Source organism: Saccoglossus kowalevskii, chromosome 15, assembly GCF_978046115.1.
Source record: "Saccoglossus kowalevskii chromosome 15, keSacKowa6.1, whole genome shotgun sequence".
Taxonomy (NCBI): Eukaryota; Metazoa; Hemichordata; class Enteropneusta; family Harrimaniidae; genus Saccoglossus; species Saccoglossus kowalevskii.
In genome coordinates, this window is record NC_140655.1 from 20,160,454 (window position 1) to 20,183,310 (window position 22,857).

The window sequence follows — 22,857 nt, forward strand, 5'->3', positions numbered from 1 at the left end:
CTGCGGGCGTAGTAACGCCAGAATACTAGTATTCCAACACTAAGTTGTATTTTGTGTCTACACATAAATACGGAAAAGCAAAATATACAAATACAATTAAGGTCATAGTAGTTCACACAATGTGAGGGCACACAACACTGTCGCATAATGAAAATAAATGCAGGTTAAACGTATGTTAAAAGAAATTGTCTCCATGGACTGTATCACCAATCTAGTGTGTGTCGCCGTGTGATGCGATGGTCCCGGGACGATGGTATTCTTACATGCTTACTGTCTCACGGAATTATATAAATGATTATACACATTTAATCCATCCACAGGACTGTGATCCATCCATATCCATTATCTTTAGCAAAATGTTGCCCCCCCCCCCACAAACTGGTATAACGCAATGCATCATGGGAGAATTGGGTCATAGGTTACGACGTCGGTTTGGCGTCGCCATTTTGTTTATGAATTTCCCGGGTATCTTTGTTACCTGAACTTGTGTTTTGAAGACAAAGTTCTCGACACAGCTGACTACTTCTAGTGTGGTTGGGTAGGTAAACCGTGTTGCGTTAGTTTACAGTTTATCTTTTACGAGAATACTTAGAAGTATGTCCAACAACAGTACTACTCTCCACACACTGTCGGTGTCGCACGTGAAGTTGTATTATGATTCTGTATAATATTCTGTGTGACGACCCATACACAGTGTTGTCAGTGATCGTGTACCGATACTGTCGACAGTCTCCTCATGAGTGACAGGTGAAACCCGGAGAGCGATCAATGTGATGCTTCATACTAACTTTCGTCAAATGTGTTACTGATTTGCAGTTGGGTAGTACACAGGCGCTCGGAACGTTTCCTGGATAATAAAAAATGACCTAAAGTGGGATCGGCATAGTTAGTCAGTCGCCGGTAAATTCCCCTACTACTCACATAATAACACAAGGTAGGAAAGCGTTGACACCATGACATCGAAACTTCCCGAAAATAACACGATTTTCCAAATTATATTTCGATCCGCTTCACACAACTCAAGCATGATATCGGTAGAAACTATCGATCGACTTACATTTCCTTTATTCGAACTAAAATGGGTTAAATCCTGTGAAAATCGAAACACCAGAGCAATATGAATCAACCCGTCTACGCGGATATTTTGAAGCAGAGGCTCGTGCATGCGTAAATGTTTGGAACTGCGCATGGGTGGAGCTGCGCATGCACGAGCCTCTGATACGTCTACGCTGTATATTTGAAGCAGAGGCTCGTGCATGCGCAGCTCCACCCATGCGCAGTTCCAAACATTTACGCATGCACGAGCCTCTGCTTCAAAATATCCGCGTAGACGGGTTGATTCATATTGCTCTGGTGTTTCGATTTTCACAGGATTTAACCCATTTTAGTTCGAATAAAGGAAATGTAAGTCGATCGATAGTTTCTACCGATATCATGCTTGAGTTGTGTGAAGCGGATCGAAATATAATTTGGAAAATCGTGTTATTTTCGGGAAGTTTCGATGTCATGGTGTCAACGCTTTCCTACCTTGTGTTATTATGTGAGTAGTAGGGGAATTTACCGGCGACTGACTAACTATGCCGATCCCACTTCAGGTCGTTTTTTATTAGCCAAGAAACGTTCCGAGCGCCTGTGGGGTAGTACGCAGTTCTTAGTGTAGCTGCGGTTCCGTTTCGACGTGATTTTCGTCTTTCCTTCACTTATCTGACTTGTCTTTTGTCTAATTTTGTTGGAACTCTTACTTTGGTCAAGTCATAGAAAGTAGGTGAATAAGGAGTACATGTATTTCAGTTTCGGAAAGAGTTCCCTTTGCAAACTCAACCCTGGTGCAAAAGGAGCACTTTCCAGACCTATGTCTACAGAAATGGGCACGGATCTAGAAGCCGTACCTACACACGAATTGGTGACGTCACAAAATACATGACCTTCAATCGGGGTCGTTTCCTCGGTATATACGAATTGGTATATACAAATTACAATAAAGATACTTAAGACATTACACATAAGGTAAAATAAATCATGTGACAATATAATGATAATAACGGTAATAAATCCTAGCTTAACAGTTGAACAGAACGATCATATAGTCAGTCGGGTGACGCAGAGGGTCACGCACTTGTTGCAAAATGGCCGTGTGGTTGAAACTGTGTCATGGCGTGACGGGCGAGGAAGACATCATTAAACACTCTCAAAATCACAATAAAACGGGGAAGTGGTTGCATATTACGGCGTAGCCAACATGGGAAATAAAAAACCGCCCATTACAAACGACATGGGTTCGAATCACACGAGATACACACTCACCAGAACCGAAGCAATCAGAAAAGAGCAATCGTTTTGGCTTTTCCGTTCAACTCATCGGAACACTGGAGTAGTTAGAAAAATGAACACCACTTAACGACCAACGTCGTGGCGTGGTACACAAGCGTGCCATCAAAATAAAACAAAATTAGCTTGAAAAGACAGTGGGTTCGAGTCCCGCTCAGAGCTACCGTAAAAACGTAAATCAAATAAACTGAAATCTCTCAAACCGTAAACAAGTAAGCAAAGAACGTCGCGAAAAAATAATAAACCTCACAAAACTCCACCGTACAAAACTGAATGAATAAATAATAAAATAACTTACGTCTTAAACTGGACGACGCGCAATTTGTTCAACAGTTTCCAGATTGTGACAAGAGATAAACAAGACCCAAGTCAAGGTAAGTTTTGTTAAAGTGTCGATGGCGTTCCCTATATTACGAAAACAATTCAGGCAACAGACGAATATCTTCTGTGGTGTTGTGGAATTTATACTGTGTCTGCGGAATTGTTGATTGAGGGTTCGAAGCCAGCTGTTAACATTTTGTTAGAAAGTTTCACAATTAAATCAAATATCCATCGATACCAGTATATTTATTTCATTATTTTAACAACTTGCAATGGTGTTAGTTGGTCAAACACGGGTTCTTACACCTAAATATGTATCAAATATTTATCCACACATTTATTCTCTCAATTTAACAACCTTGTAGAGGTGGAAATTAATTAAACAACAGGTATTTACTCACAAATATAATGGTCAATATTTGTCCATACATTCATTCTGTCAATTTAAGAACTTGTAATTGTTGGAATTAATCAAATGAGAGTTGTCTACACCAAAATATTTGTCTGCACATTTATTCTCTCAATTTAACAACTTGTAATGGTGTAAAATAATTAAACGAGAGCTGTCTACACCAAAATAAGTCTAAAATATTTGTCCACACATTTATTCTCTCAATTTAACAACTTGTAATGGTGTAAAATTATTAAATGAGAGCTGTCTACACCAAAATAAGTCTAAAATATTTGTCCACACATTTATTCTCTCAATTTAACAACTTGTATTTGTGGGAATTAATCAAACGCGAGTTGTTTACACCAAAATAAGACTCAAATATTAGTCCATACATTTATTCTCTCAATTTAACAACTTGTAATGGTGTAAAATAATTAAACGAGAGCTGTCTACACCAAAATAAGTCTAAAATATTTGTCCGCACACTTATTCTCTCAATTTAACAACTTGGAATTGTGGGAATTAATCAAACAAGAGCTGTCTACACCAAAATAAGTATTAAATATTTGTCCGCACACTTATTCTCTCAATTTAACAACTTGTATTTGTGGGAATTAATCAAACGCGAGTTGTTTACACCAAAATAAGACTCAAATATTAGTCCATACATTTATTCTCTCAATTTAACAACTTGTAATGGTGTAAAATAATTAAACGAGAGCTGTCTACACCAAAATAAGTCTAAAATATTTGTCCGCACACTTATTCTCTCAATTTAACAACTTGTAATTGTGGGAATTAATCAAACAAGAGCTGTCTACACCAAAATAAGTATTAAATATTTGTCCGCACACTTATTGTCTCAATTTAACAACTTGTATTTGTGGGAATTAATCAAACGCGAGTTGTTTACACCAAAATAAGTATTAAATATTTGTTGAGAAATTTATTTTCTCAATTTAACAACTTGTAATGGTGTAAAATAATTAAACGAGTTGTCTACACCAAAATTAATCTCAAATATTTGTCCACACATTTATTGTCACAATTTAACCACTTGTTAATAGTGGAAATTACTTAAACACGACTTGTTTAATCAGTTGACATCAATGCAACTTACCTGCAGACAGTGCACAACAGAGTATCATTATTGAGCAAATATAAACAGGAACGTGTCTTGGCATTAGGTTTAGGGTCGGGTCAGGTATGGGCAACGGAATTATTAACAGGAACGTGTCTTGGCATTAGGGTTAGGGTCGGGTCAGGTATGGGCAACGCAAATGGCAAACACCCAATTGGCAAAATGTACACTAACGGGTTATGCCATGTATATAGTTTACACAAGTAAAAACACAAAATTGCCAATTTTTTGGACAATTGTAACTCAATAATAGAAATATGTTGTATTTCTATATATATACACACTATATACTCTTATCAATTGCAAACACAACCAGTCAATCCATCGTGGTCTTGTGGGTCAGTTCTCTACATAGTGATCAGGAGGAGCCGCGTTCAATTCCCTTGCCTGCCCATCTTTTTCTCGCAAACACTATTTGGCAATAAAACTAAATATGACAACAAATTATTCAATTTGCATGACTACCCACATAGCTCAGTTGATTTGTACTATGTCAGCAATGTGAGCGATCGCTGGTTCGAATCCAGTATGTTTAGTTAGATTTTTGAATGCTAGTGAAGACAGTGCTCCTATGAATAGGACTTAAATCCTATTATTTGTGTGAAGACACTCGTGGTACAGTGGACAAGACAGTGCGCTGGGAACTCAAAGGTCGCAAGTTCGAATCACGGATTGGACACTCCTACAAAAGACATGAAAGACGTTAAAAACATAAACAGCGGATTCAAAAACTCAAATCAGAAAAACAGAACACAAGAATACTACCTCACATGGAAGCCAGTCGAAGTCGACGAAGAACGAACACAGTTGACAGCTGTAGGTCACGTGCAACAACAGACACGAGCATGGCTGCTCTCCAAATGGGTCCCTTCTTTTGTATTGACCCCCTAATGATTACTGATCCCCCTTTCTAACTCTTCCCCCAAAAATAATATATCGCCCCTTTTAAAATGTATTGACCCACAAATTAATGAATATTCATGAGCACAGAAACTGCTACGTCATGAATAAATTAGCATAATTAAAAAAAATTGCATAAAGTGTAGGTACGTCTTCTGGAGTCCTGCCCAGAAATGACATTGAATGTTTGACAGATTCGAGTATACAAGAAAAAAGATATCATCAAAATTTGTATAGGTAAATTATGATTCTCTGCATATCCTGTCATGAGCACATACATGCAGGGCTGAACTGAATGTAGAAGGTACCGATTGTCAAAACAAACATTTTTAAAATGTCCATAGCACATGGGAATAACATATATCATATATATACATATATATACATCTGTCACCATAACGCCATAAGTTACAGCGTGTCGTTATTTTGCGGTATTGCACTGGGTAATTTTATCCTACCATATTAGGAAAAGTGAATTCCAAATAAGCAACGATTACGCTACGCGTTGGTCGTTACTCCCACTGTACTGTCTTCGTGCATACTTTGCATTATCCTCGATAATTCTTTTCCGTAGATTTGCTGGCCTGCCTTGTGTTCTACTTTTTATACTTTGTTTACTTCAACTTAAGATGAACTATAATTATTATACATGTACATCTGTCACCGTAACGCCACAAGTTATAGCGTGCCGTAATTTTGCAGTATTTTATGGGGTATTTTCATCCTACCATATTAGGAATTGCGAATTTCAAATATGGAATGATTATACGCATAAGCGTCCTCTAATAATAAAAACAAACATGGCTGCCACCGCAGTTTTACCGGACTCCACACAAAGAAGTTCGCTGATTCTGTTCTAAACTTTTTGGATTTCGGCATTCCCATGATGTATCCTTGGAAGGAAAAGATGTATAATATAAGGTTATTGCGAGGATACCTCAAGGTATGCACTCAGACAGTACGCCGTCGCATCAACCTCCGCTGTGCGTCGGTTGATATTCCTGGTGTACTGTCTTTGTACATACTTTGAGGTATCCTCATAATAACCTCATATTATTCATTAAAGTGTAATAAAGATATTATTATAGAATATCAAAAGTACTCTCATTGGGCGTCTAGTACATTGACATTGGGCCTTCAATGCCTCTGTGAAGTTCAAGTCCTGTGTGCATATTTGTCGTTACCGGTATATTGAATTATTAGAGCACAGTGGGTTGTGGGTAAATCAATGACATACATGTCACAACAATTATCATGCTTTAAGTTTAGCTTTCAACTTTCCCACCAAATATCCAGCTGAGTAATTCTGATCATGTTATCTGGATAGCTCACTTGGTTCTCTTAAACATGCACTGTATTAATGCTATAAAAATATCTTCAAAATGGTCTGAATTGCGTAAATTAGCTCAATCGGTCTTAAATTGCCAGAATGGCTGAAGAGTAGAATGATCCCTGACATGTAATGGTATGCGCATAATTTTGTGTGTTTGGTCTAATTACACTTTATTTATTTTCATAGAAAATATCATGAGCGATTCTGACCATCACTCTGAAATAAACGAGTATGATAGCAAAAAGGACAATTGGAGAGTTAAAACACTAGACGAAATATTGGAGGAGAAACGGAAACGGAAGGAAAAACAAGACAAAGGAAGGTCAAGTCTTGAAGAAGGTGAATTACAAAAAGGTGAAGAGGCTATGCAAGAGGGAAGCGAAGATGAAAGGTATCGGTAACATCTGATGATATAATCTGATGACATAGTACAGATTTTCGTGGAACGTATTGTTTCCACACTCGCAACAGGGTTCTCCACGGTTTGAAAATTAAACAGGGCGCGCCAATGTGAAGTGGGCGTGGCACATTTGTAACATGCATCATTGGCAAGGATGTTGAAAAATGGAAACCAAAAAATCTATTAATCTACATATTATTACATATGCATAATATATATTTATTATTACAAAATGAATAGGAATTTTGAAGAGCTATTATTAAGTAAACGTCAGCACGTACAATCAGCTGATTTTAGCTGCACGATTCCTCAAGCGGCGACATCAGTTGTTTACAAGTAATGATCGCGTCCAGAAAAAGATGTAACAAGTTTGTTAACTCGGCGATGACGATGTTGCCGCTACTTAGTCACGGCGTGAACTTGGTTTTTACCATAGACCTTGTGTTTAACGAATGGTTTTACCGATAACGATTTCATATATTTGACGTCACCCTGGCAGTAAAAATATGGGTACGGTAATGCACTTTTCTAGGCCACATGTTCATTTTTAATCGTGTTGAAAAAGCTTGTAACTTTTTGTTTGGTGGTGTTATCACCTCACGGTGACCTGCTACGATAACAAACCGGAATTTTCACAGTTGCACCTTAAAACAATGAACCAGTTACCCTGAGCACGATGAATCATTTTCGGAAGACAATGAGTGTTGGCCTGTTATGTAAACAATTCTTTGTCTGGGACCATGCAGGGCGCACAGGAAATATAACAGGGCGCTGACAATTTAAACAGGGCGTCCTCGTGGAGAACCCTGCGCAATCACTTTCTTATTTCTCTAAATATCTCTGTGACATTGCCCATTGATCGCATTCAGTCATGTATTACCGGTATTTATCTTTTCATCATGCTTGTTCTGCACATTTATATCACACATTTTACCTGCAGCATTGACTCTAAAATTACTAACTTAAACTTTTGATTGTTCATTTCTGCCAGTTCATGAACAGGAATGAACAAAAAAAATCCAATCACCATAGTTATCAAAATTAGGTGGTTCAATTAATGGAGGGGACCAACTGTGCTAACACATGATTCTATTATGTTCAATCTGTATTTCTTGATTCAACTTGACTCCCATACATGTATGTTTTAATATTTACCAAATACCTTATGTTGTAGGCTTGATGATGCATTGGATATCAAACCGCCGCAGTTAGTGAGTAAAAAAAACAGTAGATCACACAGAAAGGAAGACAGAAGGAAAGACAAGCGTAGAGATAAAGATGAACATGAAAGACGACATAAACGTGAGTGCGTTTGTTACTTGACAGTGTTATAATTCATGTTTTGAAATTATTAGTGGAAATCCTGGGCTTCCTCTGACTTATCACCAATAGCCATTATGGTTTTGTTCCAACAAATTATATCACTTTTGCCACCACTGGCTGAATAGTGTAAATTATTTAGAACGATCATATATTGTCATGAAAGCCTGCTTCACCCTGTTTGCGAAATGGCTGCACAAGGTCGTAAAAAACTGGAAAAAAAATATATATTTATAGTATTGGCCACCTGAGCTTAAACTATTTTACCAATAGTCGAATTCCATTTAACACTATTGGCATTTAAACAAAATTTAATATCACATTTTTCTCGTATTTTGCTTGAGCTATCTTTGAAACCGAAATGAAAACGCATAATAGCTTTAAATTCATAAATAAAAATAGAAATGTTCATTTTACTGTACTTCACTTATTTATGCTCAAGAAATTGAGTTCATTCGCTAGCTTAACTTAATTTATGGTTGATTTCTTAGACATTAATTCCTAGTTTGTAGCACAGGTTTAAATTGGACATCAAAGATTTAGCCCTGCAGTTTATTACCTTTTAACTCCGCTGTTGACTTTGTCAAGCAGAGCATATTATCCGATTGATTGCCCATAGTCGTTTGCGTCAACTATTTACTTTTTCAACTTCTTCTTGAAAACTGTTGAATGTTAAGTTCGACTGTTGTTCTCATAAACTCAATTTTTTTTTATATTTTATCAATTTTTGTAAGCAATGGAAAAATTAACATAAATAGAAAAATACATAATAGAAAAATGCATGAAAAATCTACAAATTTGTTGTAACACTTTTTAAAATTGTCCAGTAATATCTCACAATGGATATCAATAATTCTGTGTTCAGATAAACGATCACGTAGTGGACACGAAGTTAAACAGAGTAGTAGAGACAGAGAAAGAAGTAGAATAGATGAGAGACCACGAAGAGAACCGAGAGATATGCACGAACAAGCAATGAGACGAGAAGAATCCAGAAAAGATCGGTAAATCAATCATTTTTACTGGGTCTCTTGAGAGATAAGGTCATGGTGTCTTTTATGATATAAAAAAAGATGGAAAAAATATATGGAAAGCTTTCAATAACATTTTGGCATGAAACATTGTTGGATTCCATGCATGTGTTGTTTTTATGGTTATGGATTCTGTGTTTGCAGGGAGAGGCTTGAAAGACTGGAACGTGAGAGACAAAGAGAAAGAGATAGAGAAAAACGACTTGAAAGAGAACGCGAGAGAAGTCGGATGGAAAATTTGAGGCGAAGTGGTGGTCATGACAGTGGCAGTAATTCATCAGGTTTGTACATTCTGTAGCACTTACGTATTGCAAAACTGCCTACAAGCAATAGATAGTAGAACGTACTGGGAGTGTTGCAACCAAGTCATTTATTGCAAATTATCAGTCCCAAATATTTGTGGCATTCAATCAATACCTGTTATGTTTGTGAAATGGTATTTGTGTATATTTATGTAGGGATAAATTTACAATTAATTTGAAAGCAATTTATACAGGAATTTCTGGCTCACATTAAATTTTAGATACATGTTTGGTACACTTAGCGTAAACTTTTTTTAAGCCTTGCTATAATCAAGGTGATTTTTGATTATAGAAACAAATGTTTTCATTTGAATGGTTTGAATCTTATTATCAACGATAAATATTTGCCTGGTTGGTTATTTCAGAGCGAAGGCAACGAGGGGATCGACGGGATCGGCGTAAAGATCGAAGTCAGCAAGGCAGAAGCAGAGAGAGACTTGAGAAAAGTGACAGACAGAGTGAACGGAATACACCAGTTAAGCATGAAGGTTTGTTATACTTGTAATTCATCCTTCCGTCCATCTGTTCGTTCGTCCGTCCGTACGTCCAGAGTCATATTTCAGAACCCTGTGAGCCAAATCATTCTTTGCATGTGGCTAGTACTTTATCTGGAATATATGCACGCACAGTGGTTTACTGATTCTGACTGGCAGCCATTTTGTTTTTTGAAAATGTGGTATTTTATGCATGCTTTATCAGTTTTTGTTCAAATTTAATACATACATTTTAGATTACTGTCTCATAATCAGATCAAAGATGGCTGACTGATGTTGGCTGATTGACTGATTGACTACTACTATATCTCCAAGGCTTGGACCATTTTCTATCATATTTGGCACATGGACGTACATCATATATATAGGAATGCATGTTCATGTCAGTTTGTTTCATAATCAGATCAAATATGGCCGACTGGCATCCATATCTTGGACAGGGTTTGTTGGTTTTCATTCAAATTTGATACAAACATTACATGTATACATGTTGATATACATGTCTATGATGTTTCGTTTTGTGTTTTAAAACTCTGTACATGCGCCTTGACAAATGAAATTTTGTTTGGATACAAAAAGTGCATGAATAGCATATCCTGTTTAATTTCTGACCATATATTACGATTTTGGATGAGTCATTTAATACATCTAATTTCTGTTGATACTAGACCATTCCCCTAATTTCAACAGGAACTATGTTATTAACAATGACTTTTTTTTTCTTATCTCAAACTTTTGCTTTGTGACATGAGTTCTAAAGTCATATATTATTCATATAAATGTACATATAATTTAATCAGTTTCCAATATTTTTCAATATTTTCAATATTAAATTCTTATGCATTGTAATTTGTATAAATATATGTGCAATAACGTGCTCAGTTGTGCAAAATTTGAATTTGTATATTTCTTTTATCACAGAACCAGAGAGAATGGAAGTTAAGAAAGAAACCATAGACGAAGCTGATGTACTGGAGATAAATGCCAGTGGTAATGAGGCTATAAGCAGTGCTGGTGAATCGTCTAACAATGAACAGTCAGATAATGAAATAGAAGCAGCGTCAGAATCTGAATCTGAGGAAGAGGAGGATGAAGATGATGGTGGTGATGATGATGACGACGAAGAAGAAGAAGACGAAGGTGAACAGGATGAGAAGAGCGCCAGTAGTGCTGAAGAGGCGTCAGAAGAAGAATCTGAGTCAGCGTCACAATCCGAATCCGAATCCGTGTCAGGTAAATGCATAACTGGGTGTATTCTTATGTATGGTGAGTATTGGAGGAAATAGAAACAGTTTAAGGTACAGACGCAGGTTTGTGGGCACTTTGGAGTGAATTTTTATTTATTTTTTGCTTTTTATTATCCAAACAGTCTTGGCTATAGACTGCATTTCGCAGCATTGTGAATAGTGGAACATACTTGAAAGATGATTTTAAAATATACATTCTCTCTTTTGAATGCTTAGCCAGATTTAGCAAAGCTGTACATGAATAATGAAAAACAAACATGGTGAAAAAAAGTAATGACATGATTTCCATATTATGCACCATATTTAACTTTTTACAAAATGATAATAGCTTTAAATTTGGGACTGTTACAGCCATTGTAATTATTATGACCATTAGCAAACTTCTTACTGAGTGAATCATTATGCAAATTAGCCATTATCTACTTGTGTTTTTCAGTTTACCAGGCAAGTTCAAATCTAAATAGCTCTCACAATGGTTGTTTATTTCAAGTGAAACTTTCACACTACGTTAATCAGTTGTTTATTGACAAATGTTTTGTTGTCATATTACAAAGTTGTTTAAAAATAAACTAAGGTGTCCTTTTGTTCGTAGAGACGTCGTCAAAATAGTGTGAAAATTTCAAGACAAACCGAAAAAAAGCTAATTAATCTCTCTGACCAACCAGAAAACATGAACGGAGATAATGCCCGTTTTATAAAAGTGATGTTTATCGTCCACAAAAATGGCGAATGCATCACAACAACATGCCAAAATCCACCATACACCGACGCATGCTAATGTTCAATCGTCAGTTAAAAAAATAAAATAAAAATATTTACAACTTGAGGGAAACGGACATAAAATCATCCGCGAAGTCAAAACCTTGCGTGAAAATTGTCATACAGTTATATTAGCATAGCGATCGCCATTGGGTTGGTTGAGTCTAAATTTACCTTTCCTCAAACCTTTAAAAAAATACTTTGTATGACGCAGTTTTTTATGATCTCCAGTGAAATTGGTCAAAATGGGCTGTAATGTTTTGCAACACAACGACTATTCACAGTTTTCACTACTCAATTGCTCTATTGCTGGAGAGACAAATTCGAAATGAAGTCGCATTGGAACGGAAACTATCTAAAATGCGTGAAAATCACACAATTTTTCTCTTCCTGAACTGGATATCAGTTGTCTGTGGAAAGATTACACTTAGTACATACAACTGTATATTGAACACAGTGAGACTCTTGATACATGTCATTTAATTTTTTGATTTTAAATGGCCAACTAAAGGCCATTTTGTATTAAGGAATGCAGTTCTGGATTGATATTTCTGAATACCAACTTCATACTTCACACATTAATCATATCAAATATATGAATTTGTGTCATGATTTGATTCAAGATGGCCAAAAGTCAGCCATGAGAAAAAATGTTCACATGTAAGAAAATATACTCTCACATTGAAAACGGCAGGGATTATTTCATGTAATGATTTGTTTTACAGATGAAGAGAGCAGCAGTGGTAGTTCCAGCAGTAATAATAGTGAGAGTGGTAAAGAAGATGCAGCTAAAGAAAAATTGACAAGTGAATTGAAAAATATTTTTTTTCCTTACAACCATTATTAATCAGGAGCAGTAAACCAATAGTGTTGATTTGAAGCACATTCTGACCTAATTAATATGCATGAGGTTACTGTGAAATACTTTATTTTAGCTGGAATTAATTTTTGATAAAAAGACTTTTTGTGTGTTTTGTATGGAATTTGTTTTCATTGATTTTTGACAAGTTTAATGTAAAGTATATACGAAAAAAAACGGTATATTTGCTAGATTTTATTTTCACTGAATAGCGAAAATGTAATTCCAAGCGAAAATACAGTATTCTACAGTATTTGATTCATACAAATATGTAGTCAAATAGTAGAATAGTGGTGTTCAAATAGTTTTTCACAGGTAAAAAATCTTGGGATTCATAGCAAAATCACTGAAATACCACAATGAATTAAAAGATACAATGAAGTTAACTACATCTGTTATCTGCATTTGATCGGTTAGATGTGCTGAACTGCGTTCTATGAATCAGTTGTTTTAGTAAAATCTTGAAATGGCTCGTAATTGTGATTATTGTAAAATCTGTATTAGAAGTCACATCTTCTATTAAAATGGTACAATACATCACAGGTGACACTGCTTCTATTAGAGCATCTACACATATGAGAAATGGTGAATTTTTGGTTTTCAATTGTTCAAAAAGTATGGGTGCGGCTTCTATTGTGGATACGGCATCTAATACAGATTTTAAGGTAACTCTAAATACTTTTATCTCCGAGGCCCTGTGTTGAAATCAACAGAGGCGATCGTTTTACAAAACTTTCACTTCACAATGCTTTGCTTTACAGCTGCAGTTCCACCGAGTAAATTTGATGAGTACTCATCCCCTAGTGACACAGCTGATAATATATCCACAGCCAGTGAGGACAACTATTTGCCAGACTCACCCGAGATGTCACCAGTAGAACTGAAAGAAGAATTACCGTCGTATTTACCAGCAGTGTCTGGCTGTCGAAGTGTGGAAGAATTCCAGTGTCTGAACAGGATTGAAGAAGGCACTTATGGTGTTGTATATAGAGCTAAAGATAAAAAAACAGGTGGGTGTTTGCCTTTTGCATTTTTTCGGGAAACCAAAATCCTGAGATATTCATCATATTCAAGATTTCGGGCATTCATTGTATAGATATGAAATAAATTCTGGGTGTACATGTGATTGTGTACCTGCATGCAAGTTTACCAGAAAAAGTTGTAAATTACATTTTGTGTAAGCAGGCATTATACAGTGATAATTGCAGTAAGTGTGATTTCTGTTACCTTGGTTACTCAAAACGTCTTCTTGAACATACTTTGATTTCATGAAATTTCATTGTTTCAGACTTAAATTAGCAAATAAAATACAACACTTATTGAGTTTCCTCAAACATTTTTTTAATAATAGTGCTGAAAATACACATTCACAGCAAAAAATACTATCCACCAACTAAATGACTTATTAATACTTGCTCCTGAAATGCTTTAAGTCTAATTCATTGTTCAGTTTTTGAAATTTAAAGTGTGTTTTATTTAGTAACTTTTGAATGTTGATTTCTCAAATAATATACAAAAAAAATCTATTGAAGTTGATTTTAGATAGGAGAAAAAAGGTGAATGTTGTCACCAAAATTTTATTCCAGGATAATTACAATGTATAGGCCCTAAATAACCTAATATCTCAGTATTCACAAATGTTTATTAGTCCCCGTTCGGACGAAGTCCGAAAACGGGGACTTATAATTCGGTCTCCGTCCGTCCGTGCATCCGTGCGTCCATCCGGAGTCATATCTCAGAATCCCTTGGACCGATTCTGTTCATTCTTTGCATGTGCCTAGTACTTTATGTGGGACATATGCACATGCAGTGGTTTAGCGATTCGATTCAAAATGGCCGACTGGCAGCCATCTTGTTTTTTGAAAATGTTGTATTTTGGACATGCTTTGTCAGTTGTCATTCAAACTTGGTACATGTGTACATAGATTATACATGTTAGGATACATGTCCATGACGATTTATTTTGCAATTGGATCAAAGATGGTCGACTGGCAGGCATCTTGTTTTTGTTTTTTTATGCAATATCTTGGACGTGCTCTGTCAGTTTTCATTCAAATTTGGCACATACATGTACTTTATACATGTTAGGATGCATGTCCATGACAATTCGTTTCAAAATCTGGTCAAGGATGGCCGATTGACAGCCATCTGACTTTTTGGCCTTACTACTATATTTCCACAATTTATGTACCATTTTCATTCGTATTTGGCACATACATCATACATATCAGTGTGTTTCATAATCAAATCAAAGATGGCTGAATAACGACTGTTTTTATTTTGGCCATATTACTATGACACGAAACACGTGTTTTGATGTAAATAAACAATCTGTTGTATACGCCACTTGGAACTCAAGTTTCAAGGACATGCTCGCGACAACCCCTCCGCTTTAATATGACGAGCACAAAGAGAACTTAACGGGGACTGTGTCATTTTCAATGACTTGTTTTGTGTGGTAATTGGGTGTGCAAGTACATAATTAAAATGAAAGTGAACATTTAAATGCATCTAAATCTTGTATTGTTATACACTACAAAGATACATCACATGTTTTTATAATGCTTATTCTATTGTTTTTATTTCAGATGAAATTGTTGCTTTAAAAAGACTCAAGATGGAGAAAGAGAAAGAGGGTTTCCCGATTACATCACTGAGAGAAATCAACACACTTTTGAAATCGCAGCATCCAAATATAGTCACGGTCAGAGTATGTATTTTATACTGTAACTTTGTAATGCATGTACATGTACAAGTGTCCAGGTTCATATACAACTCAAAAACCACAAAATATGATAAATGTTTCAAATTGCAGTATTTTCATAATCAATTTCAATCTCTTGTGGTTTGAAAATGCATCAAATACTATAAACATCAGCAGAATTGTCACTCAACACAATAGGGTGTTAATATGCAATAAAACTCATTCACATAAACGTGTGTCTGCTAATACTTTATCACAGGTGCATGTTGCGCAGAGTACTTACAAATGTCTTGATTTCTTGTAGGAAATAGTGGTCGGTTCTAACATGGACAAAATCTATATTGTGATGGACTATGTGGAACACGATTTGAAAAGTTTAATGGAGACGATGAAGCAGCCTTTTACTGTTGGTATGTTGTAAGCACACTTTTTGAAGACATTTGATGTATTCATACATTACAGACGATTGTTTGCTACATTGCATGATTTGCATATGTAATTTTCATTTTTTTTTTAAATGTCAAAAATGAATGTCATTGTTTGTCTGCATGCAGAAGTGAAACACAATTGCGTAGTGAAAGTTCAGCTATACATGCGGGCGAGCTCAAGTGAGTGAATGACCATGATGGATGGTTGATTTGATAACCAGTTCATGTAACCATTTGCCTTTGCATTGTGCATTTGCCCAAGTTCAATAGAAATCCATATCTTGGAGGAAAATATCAAACACAGCGCTACAGTTAATATGCATAACAATACAGTAGTAAGAATACTTTATTTTCACTTGGAATTAATTATTTGTTATTTTTGCTGAAGGAATGATTCAGTGAAAATAAAATCCAGCATTTTACATTCAACTTGTCAAAAATCAGTGAAAATAAATTTCATACAAAGCACCAAAAATGTCTTTTCAGCGAAAATTTATTCCAGCTAAAATAAAGTATTTTACAGTAAACTGTCAGGACGTACACATGGTGGTTCTACAGTGTTTGTTTTTTGAGAGAATTCCCACGGGAATCTAATATCTTTAGCTAATCAATTTATACCTTTCATCCGTGTTCCATTTCACAAAAATACATTCAAAAATATTTCCATGTTTTGTTTTTTTCTAAATTTTGATCAAGACCTGTTAGCATCTAAAAATATGCACATTTAGTCCAAAAACTAAGGAAATAATAGAAAAATATAGAAAAATGTTGCACTGTTTTTGGTAAAAGTAATATAGCATGGAAAGAGTTGAACACAAATTTAACTTCTAAATGTACAAATAGTGAACGTTATATGAATTATGTACTCAAGTAGACAGACAGAAGTTCTATATTTTTATTTCAAGTTGTTGTTCCTCCCACAATATATTTATACTTGCAGGTGAGGTTAAATGTCTTATACGTCAGTTGCTAAGGGCAACACGGCATCTCCACGACAACTGGATTCTTCATCGTGATTTGAAGACGTCAAATTTATTATTGAGTCATAAGGGAGTACTAAAGGTTGGGGATTTTGGTCTAGCTAGGGAATATGGGTCACCTCTTAAACAGTATACTCCGATTGTCGTTACCCTGTGGTATAGGGCACCAGAACTTTTACTCGGAGCTAAGGTAAATTTATTTATTTAGTATTGATTTTGTTATTTGTACCATTTTTCTGCAGTTTGTCAGTTTTAACCGTGCTACAAAACGTGTATTTGTGTTAATAGCTAATGTAATTACTCTATCTTGTGTTTTTGTTTTTCTAGGAATATTCCACCCCCATTGACTTGTGGTCTGTTGGTTGTATATTTGCGGAATTTTTAACGATGAAACCACTATTCCCGGGAAGATCTGAAATTGATCAACTTAACAGAATATTCAAGGTATGTACTAGAATGTTTAAGGGCTCTGTTTTGTATTTTCCCCTTTTTTCAGGATGAAACTTTCAGAGAGTTTTGGGACCTGCGTATCTCGTAATCTGTTTATTGATTTTGCACACCTGTCTAGATGAGATGCTGAATTGTTGTTGCGGAAAAGTTACACGTAAAGATTTTTTAGTTTTATTTAACTTTGTATGTTGCCCGTAACTCAAAGTTTGGTTAACTGTTAATTTAAATGTGGACATTCAACAAAAAGAAAAATGTGTATTGCCCGTTATTCAGGTCTGTTAATTGAACATTGAATTACAATTTTAGCGTAGTTTGCAAAAGTGGGCCTGTTCGCTAAAATATAGGCATGGTTATTTTTGTAACTCAATGTTTCCTTGACTCTAACAATTCAGCCTCTCGTCTAAATAGTGTTGATTTTGTCTGCCTAGCTATGTATTGTTGTCTTGGCATCTTTATTTTTCTCCAGTAATAGCGCAGAACTAAACTGTCATAGTTGAGTGAAGTGGTCTTGTTTCTATACTTTCCTGTATCTTCAATTTTTCCAACCACTAAAATGTTATATCTTCCACGGCTAACGATATTGCATTTTTACTAAACAAGTTCTTATTGGGCCAGACCGTAGTTAACAATTTAATAGGTCCACCAATATACTAATTATTTACTAATTTTGCTTTGCACAGGAACTTGGCACACCAAGTGAAAGGATATGGGCAGGTTATAGTGAACTACCAGCTGTGAAAAAAGTGCAGTTTGCAGAGCATCCTTACAATAATTTAAGAAGTCGATTCGGGACATATCTGACCGATGTGGGCTTTGAACTCATGAACAAGTAGGTTGTGATAATACATATTCTCCTTTGTTCAGTGTAAACTGTCAACAGCGCCCTCATGTGTCCAAATACTGTTTTTTAAACCTGCAGTGTCATAAATACTACACGCTTAATGTACTGTGTTGTCAAGGAGATATTCAAACAAATGAATAATTTTGTGTATGGAAACCTTGGGGCTGTATCCATCAACAGAATCAAAGCATACATGTAAAGTAAAGTCAGTCTAAAAGGTGCTACTATTTACTATATTATTACTATGCATAATCATTCATTTTGCAATCCCATTCGAGATGGCCACATGTCAGCCATTTTTGTGCTGACAATTTCTCAAAATAACAATTTCTGCCATTTTGGAACTGGATCTTAGTCGTGTAAAGACCTAGTACATATCAGACATTGTGAATCTTGATGTGCATCATTTTGTTTTTCAGATCAGATTTAACATGGCGCTAAAACTGTTTTACGTATGCTGTTCTGAAGCTACAACATTGAATGCCTTGCCTATTCGTGTTCAAACTTGACTAACTACATGTAAAAGGGGCAATTAGCAATTATCGTAAAATGTGTATTATAAGCCACATCCCTAATAGAAGTCGTGCCCATTATTTTTGAATAATTGAGAACCAAAAATTCATCATTTCTCATATGTGTAGATGCACTAATAGAAACCGAATCCCCTCTGTTGCATTGTACTATTTTAAAATAACCCGCGATTTCTAATAGATTTTACAGTACTGATTACAATTATCAATGGTTTAAATTTAAGATTATGGGGGATATAATTAATATGCCTTAATATTAGATAATAAATTTAATTTTTTTTTTTAATATCAAGAATTCCAAATTATATATCAAAGTTATTTTTTCAGAATATTACAAGTTTTTCTTTCGTCTTATTTTGGTGACAAAAAGTATAAAACATCATAAGAACTCCCTAAGCATTAAAACTGTCTATTATTTCTAAATCATATTATTACGTTACTGTATTATTAACTCCTTGAAAGTAAACTTTTCTCACTTTTTGCAGATCTAAGCTGCATAATTTTGATCAAGACCTGTAGCCAAGGAAAAGTTATCCATTAAGTGCACTATCAGAAATTGGAGTAAAATACAAATTTGTAAAATTAGGTTAATATAATTATTTGTACTCGACAGGTTTCTGACTTACAATCCATCAAGACGAATAACAGCAGATGATGCCTTGAAACATAACTATTTTACTGAATCTCCACTCCCAATTAATGAGTCTGATTTCCCAACGTGGCCAGCAAAAAGTGAACAGCCAAGGAATACAAAAAGAGAAAGTCCAAAAGCGCCTGAAGGTGGTCTCAATTTTGCTAAATTGGTAAGTAACACTACACTGAGAATGTTTCCTAAAAGAATTGCTATTCATTGTGTCAATGATAAGGTCTGAAGTGAAATTGGTTTGTCCACAGAAATAGTTGTAGATACAGTTTTGCTAAGAATGCACTCAGCTTAAGTTTTATTTGTCTTTACTTTCTGGTCATCTCACTTGACTCCAAATTGTATTTCATCGTTTATCCCATTAGTCACGCTTACCCTTCACCTTATTTTGAGCAAATGTCTGTTTTGGTTTTCAGGGAGAAGATGACGCTAATATGGACAAAGGATTCCGACTGACAACTACATCACAAGGTCAAGCAGCGAAGTCAGCTGGTTTCAATCTTAAATTCTAATAATGTACGACAATGGGCCTTATAGATGACTCGCAAAGGTCACACATCCTGGTACTTTCTGGGCAGGGGGTTTTACTATACTACCAATGGGGAATTTTTTCAATTATTTTCTTTTAAAATCGAACAGTTTAACAAAAATAAATATATAATTTCAGATTTCCTTTTGTAAATTTATAGGACAACAGTATTGTAGAAAATGGCAGGTTGTGTGGCTCTTGGAGATCATCTGTATATATAGTGTTTTCCTAAACAAATTTGGGGTTGAGAAATTTTTTAGTTTCATCTAAAACACCTTTTGAATATGTATTTAACTACAAAATGCAGGAAATTAAAGGGAATGTTTCTCAGATTGAAGAACGGCAATGAAAAACAAATATGTAAATATTTCACAGCTGAAATGTGTTTTTTTGGCAAAGAAATAGATACAAAAGACGATTGCTTTTTGATATGCAGTTTTGCTCTAAAAGCGCAAGTTTGCGAGCCAAGTAAGTTAAAGCCATATTTGAATGGCTGACATACTTACCATTTGTCTTTTTGATATTACAAATGAACCAAGCTGTGACACATAACTTAACGTGCAAAGTTTGTCATATTTTCTTTACCTTATTATATGGTATGATACTTTGCAGTGACTATGCAGATTTATATGTTGTGCCATAATTAATGGTTTACTGTTACCAACCACTTAAAGAGGACTAATTCGAATTGAAAGATCAAATGTTATATTTGTCATACTTTAATTGTTATGTGTTCATGCCATCAGGACACTGAGAAAGGATAAAACAAGTGAGGTCATCAGAGACAATATTTTGAGATACTAGTGTCTGAAATATCTAGGGAAAATTGTAAAAATTGCCACTGGTTCCTATTATTTCTTTGTATCACAAAAAAATGACATGAATGAAAAGTTGTGTATTATTATTGATATGAATTCTGGTATTTGTGAAAACATTTCAAGAAATTGACGTAATTTGGGGAGTTTCCAAAAGTGATAAGTGTTCATTTTTATATACAATCAGAGGTTATCTTGAATTTTAATTTGGCTCAAACTGCCTTAAAGACTGCCACCAAAGTCCACTCATTATGAGTGTATTTATGCTGACTTTGACCGTATTCATACTATTCCATATGAGACCTGCATTATGTGGATGAATGTTGAAACATAATGGTATTAGATAATACCCCTTTGTGAAAACTGAGATTTTGTATCCACTATTATTGCATTGAGCACCACACACATGTTTTACATCACACCTGATAGGCAGCATTCAGCTTCTTGCATTACAGTCAAACCTGTGTGTCTGTGACAACCTCTACATAAAGACCACCTGTCTATAGTGACCACTATTAGGCAGTCCCAAGGCATAACATGAGCAACCTGTGTATAAAGACAACCTGTCTTGTATGTGCCTACTCTTTTAGCAGTATTTGTGCAGATTTGCCTTTGTTTAATAATTAACATTCTGTTTATAAAACAGTTAATTAAAGTCAAATAATGTATTGCCCAAAATGCTAAAACAAATTAGTCCAAACTATGAGCACTTTATAATAAAAACCTTCTGGTGTTCACTATACACAGGTTTGCAGTTGAGTTGAGGTGTATATACTATGCCGAGTTTGATTTGTCAATAAACAAGGCACAATCTTTTAAGCAACTTAACATTGAACCCAGGTTGAACTGCATTATGTAAATGTATGTTCCAAAGTTGGTATATATATTTCAATCTTTCAACTCAAAATGATTTATTAAAGATGAAATTTTGGGGAATGGATAACAATGGACAAACATTCATACTCTTATATCAATTATTTGATAATAAAATGAGTATTTTTTTAAGTTAAATATTTTATTTTTGTCCTGTGCATTTGTTAGTGGGGAGTGGCATGAGATTGGCTGGAAAAAAAACATATCTCATTTGCATAAATTAATGAAAAACTCATCTTTTCAGTAAAACTGTGCCAATAGCTTTCTGACGGCTAACATGGCTCATTGATATTTCACTCTAGTACTATTACTCGTAATAATTTTGCGCATAATTTTTCAATAACTGTTACCAGTAACAAGTTATCTAATTATTGTACTTCCCGATCATAAGCCCCTCCCCGAGTATAAGCCCATCCTTCTGATTTTAGACATTTAACAAGTTGAGGACATCCCGAGTATAGGCTCAGGGTATTTTTACTTTGCATTAATGACATTTTTCAAAATATGCATGTAAAAAATATATTGCAAAAAATCATTGATTGGTACATTAGTTTGGATCCTGCTTTTACGAGGAAATTTGCATTAATTTATTTCAGAGTGCATGGAGGGCAATCGTACGGAACATGGTTCGCATCTTTTCTATTCTGTTATTTACTCAGGATGAATCCCATGTTGTAATACTGAAGTAATCCATATTTCTTTTGAGTAGTAGTTTGCGAAACGCCAAAAATGTGATCGTCAAGTCGTGAAACCTGGTCATAGAACATCGTTTTACCTTTCCGAATAATCGTGTCCATTGAGACTATCATGAATGGGGTGTAAACGAGCAAACTATTCTTCAAAGTGACTTCTTAGTAGTATGCATTTCGAGAAATCACTGTGTGTGTGTGCAATTTGAAATATTTTAGAATGCAATAAATCATTTGTAGAACTCGTTGAGGATTATTCTGTAAAGAAATCGCTGGCTGTGGATGGACTTCTAAACATTTCATCCAAGTTGGAGGGCGCCCTCTCGTACCAATCCCCCCCCCCTCCGGGCATTTGTATTTCATTTGTATTCCATGATAATTTGTTTAGGATCCAAGGCAAAGACGAGGGACTTTCACCAAATTATGTAGTTTAGTGTGTTTATATGTGGTCTTGAAACGTTAGTGCAGGCACCAATGTTTAGCTTCAGATAAACCATACTTCAATTTCGTCGCCAATACGTTATTTAAAAAAAATATATCAACATT

General features: G+C 35.2%; 1 protein-coding gene across 1 annotated transcript; it reads left to right on the plus strand.

Annotated features, from left to right (window-relative positions):
* Positions 1 to 381: 381 nt before the first annotated feature.
* On the plus strand, positions 382 to 21,760 carry LOC100368153 (cyclin-dependent kinase 11B-like). The gene is made up of 16 exons (XM_006822969.3): positions 382 to 538; positions 6,604 to 6,808; positions 7,992 to 8,119; positions 9,003 to 9,141; positions 9,313 to 9,449; positions 9,836 to 9,958; positions 10,886 to 11,197; positions 12,696 to 12,776; positions 13,591 to 13,839; positions 15,418 to 15,539; positions 15,838 to 15,943; positions 16,902 to 17,131; positions 17,269 to 17,385; positions 18,072 to 18,220; positions 19,376 to 19,565; positions 19,822 to 21,760. The coding sequence occupies exons 2-16, from the start codon at positions 6,612 to 6,614 to the stop codon at positions 19,915 to 19,917; spliced, it is 2,376 nt and encodes a 791-aa protein (XP_006823032.2). The 5' UTR covers positions 382 to 538; positions 6,604 to 6,611; the 3' UTR covers positions 19,918 to 21,760.
* The last annotated feature ends 1,097 nt before the right edge of the window (positions 21,761 to 22,857 follow it).